General features: G+C 40.0%; 3 protein-coding genes across 3 annotated transcripts; 2 read left to right on the top strand and 1 right to left on the bottom strand.

Moving 5' to 3' along the window:
* Positions 1–5921: 5921 nt before the first annotated feature.
* tspan10 (tetraspanin 10) lies at positions 5922–7152 on the top strand. The gene is made up of 3 exons (XM_069674850.1): positions 5922–6011; positions 6140–6735; positions 6846–7152. Exons 1-3 carry the CDS (start codon positions 5922–5924, stop codon positions 7150–7152), a joined length of 993 nt encoding a protein of 330 aa, XP_069530951.1.
* A 2482-nt stretch (positions 7153–9634) lies between these two features.
* Positions 9635–10090, bottom strand: LOC138602998 (retinal rod rhodopsin-sensitive cGMP 3',5'-cyclic phosphodiesterase subunit gamma-like). The gene is made up of 3 exons (XM_069674644.1): positions 9945–10090; positions 9814–9854; positions 9635–9711 (listed from the first exon to the last, which is right to left on the bottom strand). Exons 1-3 carry the CDS (start codon positions 10088–10090, stop codon positions 9635–9637), a joined length of 264 nt encoding a protein of 87 aa, XP_069530745.1.
* Positions 10091–12113: 2023 nt separating this feature from the next.
* Positions 12114–15983, top strand: ccdc137 (coiled-coil domain containing 137). Its single transcript, XM_069674697.1, has 6 exons — positions 12114–12273; positions 12890–13032; positions 13124–13349; positions 13671–13753; positions 15194–15273; positions 15360–15983. Exons 1-6 carry the CDS (start codon positions 12203–12205, stop codon positions 15555–15557), a joined length of 801 nt encoding a protein of 266 aa, XP_069530798.1. The 5' UTR covers positions 12114–12202; the 3' UTR covers positions 15558–15983.
* Positions 15984–16744: the final 761 nt, after the last annotated feature.

A 16744-nucleotide genomic window follows, 5' to 3' on the forward strand; every position in this document is an offset into this window, starting at 1 on the left:
CTTCCTTACCTAATGAACACAGACATGTAAGATGCGGGTGCTGCTGAGAAACAAGTGTGCAGGCAAACGTGGAAGAATTTCACTGTAAAAACAAATGTAGCTCAATCTTCTAACTAACTTTTATTTAAGTTTAAGACATAAAAGAAGTTTTGTCCTTCAGATAACAGAAAATACTTTTTTTTATTTACCTTTCTGAGAAGTAGTGCCGGGGGTCTTTCCAGGTGGCAGCAGCAGAACACTCTGCGGTACGATCCGTCAACAGTCACACACTACTAAGAAAACATGACCCTGGCAGCACTCTCTTATAACTGCCTCCATAATTTCCCGGAGCCGTCCCCCCCACCCCCACCTGCTCCCACCCACTTGCAGTGATGCAGGCCTATGTCACGCTCCCCTCCTTCTGCAGCATCTGTGCACACTTGTTGCCTGCAGGCCATTGGTCACATAACATGACACAGAGCTCCAAAAACACATGCACACATCTTCTGTCTCTGCTTGAATATGTCTTCCAGGCTGCTGCAACTTCTATGATAAATAACACACAGAGCCTGAATGGGAGGTCCTGATAATCCCGTATCTAAAGCTCCATCTATCCTCCACATGTCTTTTAGCTGCTGTGAGCGGTGTAGGTCGAGCGCACTCCCTATGGGCTGTACTCCAGAGGAGGTGTTTGATGTAGCCGTATGGCTGCAGCGTAGCATTTTTGCTGCCTACTGTAATACAATCTGCGGAGCATCTGGGGGAACGTCGGACGCAGCCAGAGACGGTTCCTTTAACTGGCAGAGATCATCAACACTTAATGAGACACACAAGCTTTATAGAGCTGCAAAATAATAAGAGACTTTCTTTCATCTTTGTTGATAACTTCTTACAGTCAATTCTAAAACAGCTGTAATGCGGCGAGGAGAAAAATATACATCCCCCAGGAGATTCCCTCATCCATAAACTGCTCACATCTCTAACTCACATAAACCACTGCTGTCTGATTTACTCCACAATTCTCAGCTTGAATTAATCCACCTTTCACGAGTCTAGATAATTTATATTATTCATAACTTCACTGCTGATAGAGGATGAAGAAACATATCTACTTCAGTTTCATTGCTAAAACAGACTTCCTCAGTTCATTATGTGGACAGTTTTGGGCAGGCAAAACGCAGCTGGGTCTGAAAAGAAGTAGAAAAGTATAAATCACCGAGGCACATTTTCCTTCTTTTTTAAATACCGGGCAAAGTAAGCGCTTTTCCTTGTTAGCTCTGAAATGAAATACCTTTTTGTCACTGGAACTTCCAGGTCTGATCCATTCCAGATCAGAGCTCCATCTTAAATTTGAAAGATTACTCATACTGCCACATCCTGCGATCATGTCTGCAGACAGTCCTGAAATACGGCATGAGGTTTTCATCAATCTGCCTGGGCTGTGATCCCTGCCATCTGCACCAACTTTAAACCCGTACAGACAACACAGTGCACTGCATGCTGTTTGCAGGATGAACATCATGCCATCCGTAGCATACATCTTCAGTGCTGACAGCGTTACAGAATGAGTTGGCGTGCATTCAAAAGGCGGGATGTAAATTATCAGAGCGGCCGAAAAGGAAAATTGACCTTCAACAGTTGATCCGTTCATCAGCAACAGCAGTAAATTAGTTTGTAAATCCAAAATGATTTTAAACCAATTTGCCCAAGTTTCAAATTGACATATAATAATTCTGTATAGGCTTTTTATCATCCAGACAGAAGAATCTTTGTCCAGCTTATTACTTATTACTATATCTGTAGAAATGTGCAGCAGCAGCAGTAAAGCAGTAAGAGTTTGTGCCAAATGTGCATCTCCAGGTAAAAATACTCCAAGCTGAAGTACATGCATTTTTTTTAACTTAACTAATTTTTACGTTGAACACAAAAAAATACAAAGTGATCCACAGGAAAAAGGACTCTGCCTGGTAAAATGGCTACTTTTTCATTGTACTTGAATTGTTGTTGCTGCTGATAATTAGGCCGCAATTTATGCCGTAAGGAGGTCGAATTAAAGCTAAATGCAACCTTTTTTTTATATGATAGGTATATTATTTGAAATAGTGTAGCTGTAATCATAGTTTATAAGCTAATTATATGTCTGAATTTAAATTCTTACTCATCTTAGTAAATATAAAACTTCAGCTGAGGGATAAACATAGTGGATTAATATATTTGCCTATAAAATGTAGAGAAAAAGAGGCATAAAGTAGCACATATGGCAATATCACATACAGCATTAAAAAAAGTTTTTTTCCTTAAAGTGATAATCTGGAAGATTTTCATTTAAATAAATGTCTGTTAAGTCACTATCTATCGCCGAATGAGGTAACACAATGGTGATTGAGCCTAGGGCCCACTCATGAAAGCCTTTGCATTAACAGTATTATGGACTGGCTGGAAAAAATCACAAGCAGCGCCCAGTTAGTGACACGTTTTCCATCACCCAGCAGTGGTTTGTCTGCCAGAGAGGGTAGGCGGAGCTAAGCGGCTGCTTTTCCCGTCTCTGGAAGTGTTGCGAGTAAACAGTATTCTACTATGGCTGAACAAACAAAGAAAAGATCGATGACTACAGATATAACTTCAACAATAAGTGAAAATCCAAAGAAGAAGAAACAAATTGGACGCTCAGCTGAAGGCAAACTCTAAAAAGAAAAGCGAGGAAAATCAACCAGAATTATAAAAGGAGCCAACCGTGGACGTCACACATGCAACACTGTTTGGATATCTGGGAAGTGTGCTCCTGCATTTACCGTTTATCGCCATAGGTGCCGCCAAAGAGAACGAAACTGAGATCTACGAGATTACAACTTTAAATTCTTACTCATCTTAGTAAATATAAAACTTCAGCTGAGGGATAAATATAGTGCATTATTACAATTGCCTAAGAAATGCAGCAAAAAAACAGGCCTAAAGTAGCACAGAGGGCAATATTACACAACATATAAAAAAATGTTTGTACCTTAAGTAAATACTTGTTTTTGACTACTGCTTTCTGTGTATGTTTGTACACCTGCTGAGTCTATACAACTACGATCTTAAGCCCCTTGCACATGCACTCCTGACAATTTCCAGAAGACAGTCTGTCCCTAACATTTTCCAGAGTTGCCGTTTCACAGATGTCCCTCAGATCGGACGGGGGTTTCATGGCAGGACATGGCGTAAAAAGTACACTGTGCACTCCGCAACTGGTTAACAATTTCGGCGTCTCACAGACAGAAGCCCCTGAATCTCTTCATCTCTCCAATTTGTGGATATCTTTGCTGCTATCTTAACAATCTTTCTTAATCATCCTGTTATGTGTCCCTCTTCTGGTCGCATGATATAAATGCCATCACTCTGCCCACACACTCAGAGTATTACCTGCTGCGTTCACACATCAGCTCACCCTGACTTCTTATGTAATTTTACTAGGAGGCTGGCAGCAAAGAGTCTGCATAAAGTCGGGGTTAAAAATACATTGTGTTCACACATGCAGCCCACAGTGTCTGGAAATCTTCAGGAGTGCAGTGCACATGTGAAAGTGGCTTTAATCTGTGATGTCAGGAAGCCAATACTCATGAAAGGGTTAGTTTGAATGAACACAAAATTATCTGGAAAGTCTCTCACGTGTGCAACATTTTTTCTGTTCATTTACATCAATTAAGACACAGCTATATGACAACACCTTAAAAGCCTAACAGACTCATCTGGAGTCCAGCACCAGTTAGAACTGACTTCCCTCCAGCACAGATGCAGCACAGGCAGAGGAAAGAATGACAGCGGGGCTCGTGCAGAGCCAGAGAGTGAGATAACCAGGCCTCTGTCTGTCTGTTTCTTCACTCACGTTTGTTCCCTCACATGCTGCTTGTTTTTGACTCTGAGCTGTACATCACCTCCTGATGACTTTATCAGAGCCACTTAAAGACGCTTAAGAATTATATCTTCTCTTATATTTAAACACTTCTGCAGAACAGAGGGTGCACCTTGAGGATTCTTGTGTTACTGAGTCACATGACGGTCAGTGTTTTTAGAGGGAGGCAGAGGAGGATAAATGAAGCTGTCTGAGGTTGTTATCATAGGGAAAGTTTTTGGAGGGATGTAATCATCAGAGTCAGTTTAACTCTTTAAAGAGGGGATATTAGCCAGTTTCACATTTTAAGGTATATATCTATCTATATATATATATATATAGATAGATATATATATATAATGTTAAATTGTTGGATGTCCATACTAAACGTGGGTGAATTTTCAAATCTGTAGGTAAAAATATGTTGGAGTAATCCCCAGGCTTCTCAGCTCAGTCGGCAGGCTGCTGTGAACGCCAGGTTCCACACAGTTTTTTCTACACGCTGCACTTTGTGACGCCAGCAGGCTTCAGAGAGCTGGCCAATCATCTAGGCTTGTTGGGGCGGGGTTTCTTAAAGAGACAAAGCTTACTGTATAAGGGCATGCACAGAGCACCAGTGTAAGAAAAATGAGGAGGTTTTTTTTTTTACTGTAATTTATGCTAAGCTATTCCACAGGTATCACCAAGTGAATTATGAAGCTTGAAATTAGCATAATATGGCCCTTTAAAAGGGCTGCTTAAACCCTGATCACAGTTGGCTGACAGTTGAAGGGAAGACCGTGAGGTGTGTGGATCTGTTAGATAAGATACAGCAGGATGGAGACAGATAGCTGTCTTTGTTGCTCATCACATGCCACTAAACTAACCAATCAGAGATTAGAAGGACTTAGCTTAAGGTAAACGTAAGAAAAACCATAGAGGTAGATTCAGCATTTTACTGTCACAGTTCCAAAGATGCTGCAGTAAATATTCAAAATTGTAAATATGTGTATTATAACTTTTTCAACAAAAATATCTAAAAGTTAAGAACATATTTTGGTAACTGTAATGAAATATATTCATTACCTTCACTTGTAATGCTTACAATCATATCACTGTCTCACCTAAATGTATGAAGCATCAATGAGGCTGACATGTTAGCTTGGCCTGACCGCCCAGCATAGCAGAGCTTCTGTCCTCACAGTGAAGCTACGTTGGTATTTTGCACATTGATGCCCCTCTCAGGTTGAATTGTATCATTTTTATTAGCCTGTTTTCCACTAGCCCACCAAATATACATTTGTGGCAAACTAGTCTGCTAGCCTCCTCTGTTCATTGTGTTTATGCTAATTAGCACAACTTTTCAAGCTAACATACTAAACCACAGTAATTGACAAGGTCAGTATTACACCTGCTAAACATCAGCATGTTAGCATTGTCATTGTGAGCTATTAGTGTGCTACATTAGCATTTAACTCACTGCTTTGCCAAGCCTTGCAGAGCTGCTAGCATGTTTAGTGTTGTTCCTTTCCTATTGATCATCTTAAGTTCCCCCTGTTTATGTTGACACCCCAAGTGGGGGGCCTCAACCCCAACAACATAAGATTAGTTTAGTTTCAAGCTGACCAGGAACTCAATCATGAATTAAAAATGTGCACATATGTAAGGAGTGTGTTGTTTGTGTCTCTTTTATTATTTGATTCTGATACAATCAGTAAGGCAAACAAACTCATCTTCGACTTTCTCAATCCAAGTGCAGACAAATAATTGCATAATACAATGACATTTTAGTGGTTTATTTTACTTAACTTCATATCAAAAGTTTCTTGTTCCAGACAGGCCCGGCTGTGGTGTATCTGAGCCTCCCTTACATGCTCTGATAGACGTAATCTCCTCACTGTGACTCTCACATGATGAAGAAATCCCACGGCTCGCAGCAGCCAGAGGCTAAACACTGCATGGCATCTCCACCTCAGCTCACATGCTCCTCTGTTCCCACCGCAGTGAATGCCCCCTCTTATGTTCCACTTTAATTTGTTTCATTCTGACCAGTTAAAAGCAAAGGGAGAATCGTCTCCCAGAAGTTGTCAACATGAAAAAATATTTGTTGATGAAAGGGATCGCTTTGCCGTGGTCGAAGAAGGACAACACACCGAATGAGTCCAGTCCACTTATACCAAAGGTAAGTGGAAACTTTAATTACATTTAATACCTTTCTGAATATTAAGTACACCTCTGTATAGTCAAATGTTTGAGGTGGCATTAGTCTTTAAAAACGATTGTATTTACTTGTATTCCTGTGTCCCAAAGGCAGGCTCTGACATAGAGGACTCTGGGGAGCTTGATCCTCCCACCACTGAGTGTTACGAAGCAGGGCCAAACTATGGACAGGACAACAACAGACCCGGGTTTGCAAGAGTCCGACCCCGCTTCCGATACACTTTCATGGACTATTTCTTAAAATACACCCTGTTCTTATGCAATCTGCTGTTCACCGTTGTGGGCCTGTTGGTTCTTGGTGTGGGAATGTGGGGCCTCGTCAGCAAAGAGTCTTTTGCCCAGGAGAGGATCGGCAGCATTGGCACTGATCCGATGCTGATAATTTTGACTCTGGGCCTGGTGCTGACTTTGCTCTGCCTGTCAGGCTGTGTGGGCGCCATTAGAGAGAACAGCACCTTACTGAGGCTGTTCTCTGCCGCAGTGCTGGTGCTCATCACAGCGCAGGTGCTGGTCACCATTTTGGCTTACAGTCTACAAGATCAGATTGGAAACTACCTGCGCTCAGGGATGATAGCAGCCATGGTGCGCTACCAGGACGATCTGGATCTGAGGTTCATCACAGACGAGATTCAGTCAAATCTGCAGTGCTGTGGGGCGGATAACTATCGTGACTGGGAGATGAACATGTGAGTACAGGGTTACTTTGGTGTATCTAAAAAAATACAGATGTAGGAATGCCATGAAAAAGAAAATGTGCTGCAGAGAATGTGAGTGATTTTTTTCTTCCCTTCCTCAGATATTACAACTGCTCATCTCCAGGAGTGCTGGCCTGCGGCGTCCCTGCGACATGCTGTGTGGACCCTTTGGAGAACGGCACCGTGTGGAACTCTCAGTGTGGTGTAGGGGCACAGGCGCTGGATGAGTTTTCTGCCCAGAGTGTGATCTTCCTGGGCGGATGTCTGGGGGGAATCGCTCGCTGGATCGAGCTGCACATGGGCCTGATAGGCACCGTTGCAATCGCCTTACTGGGGACGCAGATCATGGCTCTGTTTATCACAACGCGGCTGTTAGACAGCATCCACTGGCAAAAACTTTACAGCTAACATGGGGGGATGACTGTATGAATACTTCTGAATGAATGCGAAATGATTTTTGATCTGTTAACTGCTTTACAAAAACTAAAAAAAACTTTATTCAAAAGACTGCGCCTGTTACATAACGAAGCCTTAAGGGTATAATAAGTAGGATTTTTCCTTGCATTTCGTCAACAACACATTCAAACTTGGCCCCTCCTCCTGGGCTCTTCGTCACCAGAAGCTCACTCTCACTCTCTCGTGCGAGAACAACCCGCGGAGCAAACACGGTTCCCTTTGCGCTAGCATGCTAACCACCGGTTAGCTTTTCCTACCCAGTTTGAGGCACCTACCTGTCCAACAGAAAGAAGGCCGACTGCATCGCTCTTTTGCCATGTTCACCAGTCTGAATGGGGCCCAGTTGTTAATTTGAACCGCTCCCACATTCACCTTTACGCTGTGATTGGCTCAGGGAACCACAACAGCGCCCCTCCTGAAAACATCCCGTGCAAAGCAAAACAGAATAGATGCAGAGGAAAGGGTCTCACAAGGGTCTGCACACACACTCACCAACATACATGAGGCCCACATGATGTAAATAATAATTTGTAAAACTCTATATTTTATTTTTCTAGGAAAATCCTACTTATTATACCTTTAAGGAAGCATATTTCAAAATAAAAAAAATAAAGAAGAATGAAAGAATAAAGAACCTTTTAGGCATGACCTATTTAGCATAAATTTAAAGTTCTGAATCTACAGAATGTGCTTTATACACCTGTTGTGTTGTGAAAACCTTCACATCTCCTGGACATCATTTGTCACCTTTCTATTCCGGCAAACGCTAACCTTTAAACCTCACGTTAAGCCCCTCATGTTCACCTCATGAGCTGCTGATAAACACAGCAAATATTTTAGGAAATTCAGTCTAACCCGAGTTACATGAAAACATTGATATTCTACTCAGTAAATATGAATGAATGTGAATGACTCCTCTGTGCCTGAGTCTTGTTGTCAACATGTGGTTTCCAGACAACCAGGAAGTCATTGCATCCTGTCAAGAAGTAGTCCCTAAAAAACAGTATACTAAAACAGTATGACTCACATAAAATGAACATTTGCGAGGTTTTTTCAAATAAAATCTAATACACTAATTAGTGAGCTTTTATTAGCTTCAAACAGAGCCAAGTAAGCTGTTTTCCCCTGTTTTATTAGCTGGCTAAGCTTAGCTTTGTAGTGGCAGTAAGAAACATGAACAGTCTAATGTAAAAAATATTCTGCCTCTCTGTATCACTCCGCCATACCTAAACATGCATGCGCATTTGCGTCTCTCTGCAGCACCGAGGCAAGGAGAGAGAGAGAGGGGAGATGCTGTTTATTCCAAAAAGGACACTTTATTGCTGCCAAAATGTTTTAATACTGCTAAAGTTAGCATTGTAGTTATGATTCTTGGTGTGGACCACCTTTTTACCTCTAGGTGTTGGAGCTCAGAGCTACCGTTAGCTGTTACCGTAAGAGCTACCGTTACCTGTCGAGAAGGAACAGGGCAACTTCTGCATCGCTTCGCTCTTCAGTCCCTTACACTCTTTTTATTTAGGGGTGTCTTTGTAGCTTTTTTCTCCTCCATGGTCTTCCTTCTTTCTGCTTCTTTAGCAGTATATAGTATTGTATTAGCAGTATAGCAATATAGTATTGCCGTTGTTGGCAAAGGAGGAGGTTAATTTACCGTTGCCATAGCTCCTGTCCGGGCCAGATGACGCTAGTTTGTACAGAGATGCTGTGATTGGCTAATTCCGGTTGGTTGTTTGATTCAGACCCGACAAACTTTTTAACAAAATAAATACAAAGGGGCGTGCGCTCACAGTCACAGGTCATCAGTCAGCATCATTTCAGTTTAATATTGTTAGGGAAATGCAATGATCAAAATGTGAACCATATTCTTGTGAAATAATGTTGCCTACTGTAGCTTTAAATTTACCTTATAGAAATATCGTACGGTTCTTTTCATGTAACTGTTGTCTATAAAGCAGAAAAGCATATTAGCTAACATATAAGCAAAACACACAGGATGTAGCATGATAACTTCCTGCAGATAGACATGGTTAAATTGACCCTGAATTACTTTACTGTTACGAATATTTTGTGTTTCTCTGCTCTTTTTTTGAAAAGGGACAAATTAAATATAATTGTGAATATATAATCAAACATTTAAAATTGCATGAAAAAATTCAGCCTTTATTTTGATTGTGTTTAAACGTGATCTTTGATAACATAACAAAGCTTTTAGTAACAGAGGACTCATTAAGCATCAGTGAGTTGTGGACATAAAAATGGCAACTTGACAGTCTCGTGAAAATAGATTTAATGTATAAAACAAGCCTCCAAACTATCTACAACATCTCTTTTACATGCTGGTTCTCTAGTTTGTGTATAACCATTAAAAAAAAAATCAAGTTGGCTTTCCTTTCAGTTCCCTTTAGTAGATTTGAAAATAACTTCTCAGCCAAGACAATCAGATGATTCCATACTGAGCCAGTTCATGTAGCTCTAGATGGCTGTACGCTTCCCATGGGCAGATTACAGTGATGTCTGAAGAGAAAAGAAGAAAAGGTCAGTATCAGAAAGGAAAAAAGTTGTTTGGTTTGTGCCGTGTTTCTCATAGTGCAGTTTAACTGTGGTGCTTCTGCTTACCAATGCCAAGCCCCTCCATTCCTGGGATCTCCTCTCCGAATCTGAGGGAGAAAGAAAATCACGGGCTATAATGTCAGGAGGTTTTAAGAAGGAAAACTTTCTATATCGAAATGTACTCGAGGCGGGTTTACCCAATGACGCCCCTCTTGGGAGGTTTGCTCTTGAACTGGCGGCTGCTCCTCTGTTTGAACTTGGGCAGGCCCGATCCAGGGCCGGGGACTCTGAGGGGGGCTTTGCTGCCTGTCTTTGCTTCAGCTTTGGCAACATCCAAATTCATTCTTTTGTTGTTTAAACTGCAACAGGGCCATTAATGAGAAAAAAATATGAAGTGTTGTGTATTATAGCCAGATATAAATGCATTTAATTCTTTACTTTTACACTAGACAAACTGATAGGAACTGACGTGTCCTGCTGTGATTACAAACATGTCTAAACAACTTATTATCGGCAGAAATACAGACTCGTGTAAAGACAGTGAGAGCTCCTCTAATCCCTCCATGATGCTTTCACAGCACCTGTGTAAGCAGATTACTGAGAGGACATGCTGAATTGGCTTGTGGTCCTAACCTGACAATACATCATTAATTACTCAGACTGTCAGTGGCTGAAAATACTTTTGAAACTACTAAAAAAACTAAGAAAAATATTACAAGGAAAATCTGTACCAAGGTTTAATTATATAACCATTAAATAGCCAGTTTTAAAGAAAGTAAAAACAGACTTTTGTGTACATAATTTAAATAAATTGTAACTTCTGTTACAATTTTCACCTGCATTATCAATGTGTAATTTTAAAGATATATTTATCCTGGAGACTATAGTAAAAGGTGGTGTTGCACTGCATTATTATTGTATGTATTGCTAATTTTTTTCTTTGTATTAGATTGGATGGTAGCATTGTTTTCCAAATAAAGTATGAAGTGTATGTCTCTATTTGGAAACATGCAGTGTTAACATCTTTATCTAACATTTTTAAAAACAATACATTTGTACCTACTGTAAGTTTTTAAAATCAATTAATAAATAAATAGATAAATAAATAAAAATAAGCACTTTAATAAAAAAAGCATCTGCAGTTTAGACTAATGAAACTCCCAAAATGCAAACACATCTAGCTGTCTAAATTGTTGCTAATACTCACCTGCTGTGCTGCTGTGTTATCTTTCTTGGTCTTTGTGTAGAGATCAGATGTACATAATGAGTTGTGTTTTGTGAAGCCCTCTTATACACCTCAGACAGTGAGGAGATTATGACGCTACCAGTCAATAAACTCCAGGGCCTTCATCACTTGAACACACACAGTCTTGACATTGTATATGGAACAGTAGACTCATTAGGGGAATGGCTGACAGGCAGATTAGGGGATATCAGGTCTGTGCTGCTGAGACAGTGCAGACACATGACACAGTGGAGACAATTGCTGTTAGGAGTGCTTATGCTGTGGGACACATGAATGACACACTGTAGGCCTATGTCACATGTCTGATACATGCTTAGAGACAAAATGCTGAATGAGCTACAACTAGACCTCACTGTGTTGCACAGAGCTGACTGTAGGGCTGCAGCTGATCGTCACAATGATTGCTGGTTGATCTCTGTTTTAAAAAGTCAAATAATACTCATACAAAATTGCTAGTTATATTTTGTTAAATTTCAATGTGTGGTGCATGTTTTTACTATCTTAAGCAGTCATAACGTATATATGAAATACACAGTTTGTGCACTTAAAATAAAATATTATCATAAAGTTAGAACACTTTGTTACTCGGTAGTATTGTGTAAACAAACTGAAATAACGACGCCATCTAGTGTTGTCAGATAGAAACACCAGTGGCTGTTTTAGTTAATAGAGATGACGTTTCTAGCAAAGATCGTCTGTTTTAGAGCCGTGTCACTCTGGGATTTTTTTTCCCCATCAGACAGAATTCCTGTTCTATTACTAAAATTGGTGGGATTAAGTAGTTTATTTTAGGTTGTGACACTGTGTCATATTTAATTTACCTTTATTTAACACAATTAACTAACATTTGACTACAGTTCAACAAGTAGTAAGAGAGTAGCAAGCTAGTAAAAACCTTAACATGTTTCCACTTACCTTGTGTGGTCTTTAAAAGCTCAGAAATTGTTAAAAGTAAAATGGAAACACTTGCAACTGGATTTTTTTTCTTGGACAGATTTTATCCATGCCTCTGACCTCAAGGAAAAGTAAGTTAATACGTTAAAACTTCTAAGGTACCCAAAAAGCCACAGAGTGAGCGCTCTTTACTTCCTTCTTTCCACACTATCCTTTTGAGGTTGAAGTTCGTAGGTTAAAAGCTAAACACGCTGCTGCACATGTGTTATTGTTTTGTACATTATTTTGTAATGCGTTGAAGTAAACTGCAGTAAGATGGGGAAGAATAAGAAGAACAAAACTAACGAGTCGGGAAAACAGGCAGTCAAGGCCGGGCCGCATCCAAGGTAACGTAAGGGAGCTAATGTTCAACTGAAAACTGCTAGCTAGCTAGCTAGTTAGCTAGCTACCGCAGCTAGCTGTTTATAACTCTCTCTTCTCTCTTTCTACGTTTGTTGCTAATTATCACAATGAGGTTCATCCTGTTATCACAGTACTTGTATTTAATCTAGGGCAGCTGTACCTCTTTATACATGTCTTTCAAAGGCTAGTGTTTATTATACTGTACATAGACTTTAGTACACTCCTTTATGCTATCTCTAACACATTTTTAACCTCTACCTCCCTGTAATGTTTGTTTACATATAAGATATATGTTAGTTTTATATCTTAAATTTACTTAAGTAGGTTTATTTTTAGATATATGTATGTATAGTTGTATGTACGTATGTATGTATGTATAGTTGAGGTTATTATTTATTATTGCTGTTAAAATTCCTGGCTGTATATATTCCTTTCTTTCTTCTAGTGTTAGGGTAATTTTAACTGTGTATTTATTTTCTCCTGTGCTGTATTTGCTTTAATAACCTGCTGCTGTAAGGCCACAATTTCCCAGTTTGGGATCAATAAAGTACATCTATCAATCTATCTGTCTATCTGACCTGTAATGTCTCTTATCTCCAGGGATAAGAAGCTCAAAGGAGATGGAAAACCAAAGAACGCCAAACGAGAGCACCTCGAACACATCCCATTTAGGCTCCGAGAGATAATGAAGAGCAAGGAGAGGATGAAAGCGGGGCCCAAGAGGGCAAAAAAGCTGAGAGAAGGTGAGCAATGCAGGTTTTGTATGGTTTTATGACATGCATACTTTCATGTCATGTCATGTGACAGGAAATTAATTTATTTACATCTGTTCAGCCATCTCCCCTAAGGATAAACGAGATCATCCCCAGGTTGGAGACATACCTGTCCCACATTTCAAGAGGGGAAAGACCGAAAGTACGTCAGCATACCTGCGGCGCATGGAGAATGAGACGAGACACGTCCTCTTCCTCACTAAGAACCAATTGGACAGAAAGCCAGAGCTGGATGCAGACAAACAAGAGAGGGCTGCAGACCAGGGCAAGTCTGAAAAAAAGAAGGAGTAAGTACTCTTGTAATCATTAATGCAGCTTCTTTTTCTTAATGATAATATGTGTAAGTGCTAATGTTGGATGTCAAATGCATAATTTTCTAGGAAACTTCAAAAATTAAAAAACAAAATAAAAACATTTAATTAAACTTGTCAAAAAATTAACTGTGAAAAGTGCTATATAATATACATAAAAATGGTTAAACCCACATGCTTTTCAAGCACAGTACGTATTAGAAAATACAGTATACCACAGTGAAACACAGAAATGTTTAACTAAAATTTCTGAATGATGCATGTCTTATTTATTTGATGCTTACTCTCCCGCTACAGGTATGACAAAGTCAGAATACAGAGGCTGCAACTGAAGAAGTTGGACAGACAAGAGGATATGTTGGAAAAAGAAATGTTTATAGGTAATGTAAGCATGTTTTTCCTGGTATATTTACCACTACAAAGGAAGTGAGGGACCAGTTCCTTCTATATTTCAGTGCAACAATGAACTGGCCAAATACGAGGTGTGTTTAACATCATCTTGTGGTAGGTTCTATCTAAGCAGTATCAGAGTGTCTGGCAGTGCACACACTGACTGTTCCCCTAACATCTAATGAATCCCACGGTTTAATTAAGGTAATTGTTAGTCAAAGTAAATATTGAAAAATAAAAATAGGAGTAATGTGCTCAGTTCTCCTGGAGCCGAGTGCACCAGCTGGGCGTAAAAAAATAGGTATTTTCTCTTCCACTCAACTTGGCTACGACCGACTTCTTGATTTGAATTTACACCAAGTGCACCAAGACGAACTGACACTGATCGTAGCTGCGCCCAGTCTTCTGATGAACCACACAAACAAAAGTTATCGTCATGGAAATTGATCACCGCTGCAATGAGTAATGATACTCAAGCATGCCGTGTCCGATGTACATTCCCCCATGGTGTTTTAAAACCCCATTGCCGTAAAATCTGAGCTCAATCAGCACCTGCAGGGCGGGGACAGCGCCGCGTTTTCTGTCCAACACATGCCAGAGCTGAGGCAAGAGCAAGAGGACTTGAACTTACTGTCCAATCACGGAATACTCTCTCTCGTTTTAATGCCCTTTTATTTATCCTGTAAAACAAGACGCGCTGCCATTGTGTTTTTCTTTTAAGTTTTGTGGCCATTACTTTTACCGCTTGTTTTACCGTGGGTTTAAGTCTGACTTTCTAAACTTATGCCTGCTCCATCCTAGGCGTAAAAGATACACCCGTGCGTAACACAAACTGGGCTTAAGTCTAACTGGTGCACAGGGCGTAATTTAAAGTCCTTTCAGCTCTAAGTCTAACAATATGTTTATTTCCTTTTAACAACATATTTATAAGACATATCATATACATAAGATATACCTTACACAAACTAAATATCAACAGTATAAATAATAGGCATAGAAAGGACAAAACAACAAGGATAATAATAACGACAAAAACATAAAAACTGGAAAAGAAGGTGAAGAAACAAACAAACAGACAAACAAAAATAAATCAAATTAAATTAAAACCAAAAAAAACAACAATTTTGGGGCAGGGACAACAATTTCCCAGACAACGCACATAATCACATCACTAGAGGTACTTTAAAACGGACCAGAGACAATCACCGGCAGAATGGATCTGTTCCATTTATTCATTTTTAAATTTTAATTTATTTGCTTATTGTTTATCAAAAATTCAAAATCTTTGAAATCTTTGCCATACCATGCCTACCCCAGATATGGCAAAGCTCTAAGTTTTTTAAAATTATTTTTCATGTTTTCCAGGTCACATTTGTTCTCAAACCTACCTTTTTTTTTCAATACTAAAATAAAAAATAAATGTTTTGTAGATAATGTTCCTTTTGGTGAAGTTTCAATGGCCCCACCATCTCTGAGCATCAAACCAAGGAAAGCTCAAGTCAAACCTCAGGTAACCCGCTCTTCATCTCTTAATGTTTGTGATCCTAATGGTTGAATAAAATGTTAAGTTTCAACTCTGCTTCCATCATCTAACAGGCATCAAAGGAGCTGCTTCTCAACTCCCTCCTCGGCCACAAAGTCACCTCCACGGCCAAGCCCTCCATGGCCCGACAGAGAATCATGGAGGAGGAGAGGCAGCGAGCGGTGGAGGCCTACCGTCATCTTAAGAAACAGAAACAGCTGCAGCACGAGGCCAGGGCTGCCGGTCTGGAAAAACTCAAGAACCTTCAGTGATTTTTTTTAATTTTTACTTCAGATAATAAAACATCAAAGGGCTTCAGTCAACTGTGAAGTTCAGAAACTGGAGACTGGCTGGATGTGTTGTGTAACTCTGAAACCGGTGTGTCTGTGGGAAAACTTACCACAATGTCGCTCACTGACAGGCAAAGGAGCAAACATTTGCATCCACAGGCCACAGTGTTTGAGGTAAGTAGTAATTTGCTGTGGTTCCACTAGATGGCAGTCCTCCTGTAGAAAGCTGGATTCATATTGTTTCTAAGAACAGCTGACGGATCATTTTTGATGGAGTAAAGATGCGTGTTTGGCTGCATCCCATGCCATGATACATGTGTGGAGTCATGAGACTGTAGTCTTCTGCAATAGTCTGTTTCCGATGAGTGGATATGAGTACAACTTGTATATAAAATGTAAAAGAATAAAGTGGAGAGAACCATCTCACAATGGACTCTATTTAGAAGCTGTTCGGGGGCTTTTGACCATATGGTCAGCAGAGGGAGTTTGTCTTAGACAGGGAGACTTTAATAGAGCTCTGTAAGGACTTCTTGTTCCATACTTGCTTAAAAGATGAGCTGGAAACAGCTGCTGAGAAAACAATCTCAACAGCAGGTCCATTTATTAGCCATATTAGTCATGGAGCTTTCAACATCTGACGAGATCTGAGGACATTTTCTCAGCTGTGGTTGCAAAAGTCAAGAATGGACTTTTGATACATTTGAACAAAAAGAATCAAATCTTGTTTTCCTCTGTGTGAGCCTAAATCACATCCGCCTTTTTAAATGTGAAGCACTCATTGGAGCCTGGCACAGCGAATTACTTTTGTAATCCGTAAAAGGTTTACCTTCATGAACAAGGCCTTTGTTTAAATAGTGGCCTCTGGGACAAACTGTACAAATACAGACATGTTTTGTTTGATAACTGCAAAGCTTCCTCGATCTCAAAGCAAACATTTTATTGATTATATCCACCAGATGCTTTTACCTATTAATACCAAATCCCTGTCATTTGGTGTGCGGGTTCACAGGCATTTCTGTGTTGTCGTCTCTGTTTGTCCACAGAACGTTGTCACAGTGACAATGAAATGCAGTAAGTGGGGACAGCTGCTTGTGATTGGTAGTGCTGACTCCCTCATGTAACCACCTGTGTCCATGTGCACAAGACAGCTATCCATCTTATCGGGGGAT

The sequence above is a fragment of the Semicossyphus pulcher genome, unplaced genomic scaffold, assembly GCF_022749685.1.
Source record: "Semicossyphus pulcher isolate SPU_LCO1_2020_fin unplaced genomic scaffold, fSemPul1.0.p SCAF_23, whole genome shotgun sequence".
NCBI lineage: Eukaryota > Metazoa > Chordata > Actinopteri > Labriformes > Labridae > Semicossyphus > Semicossyphus pulcher.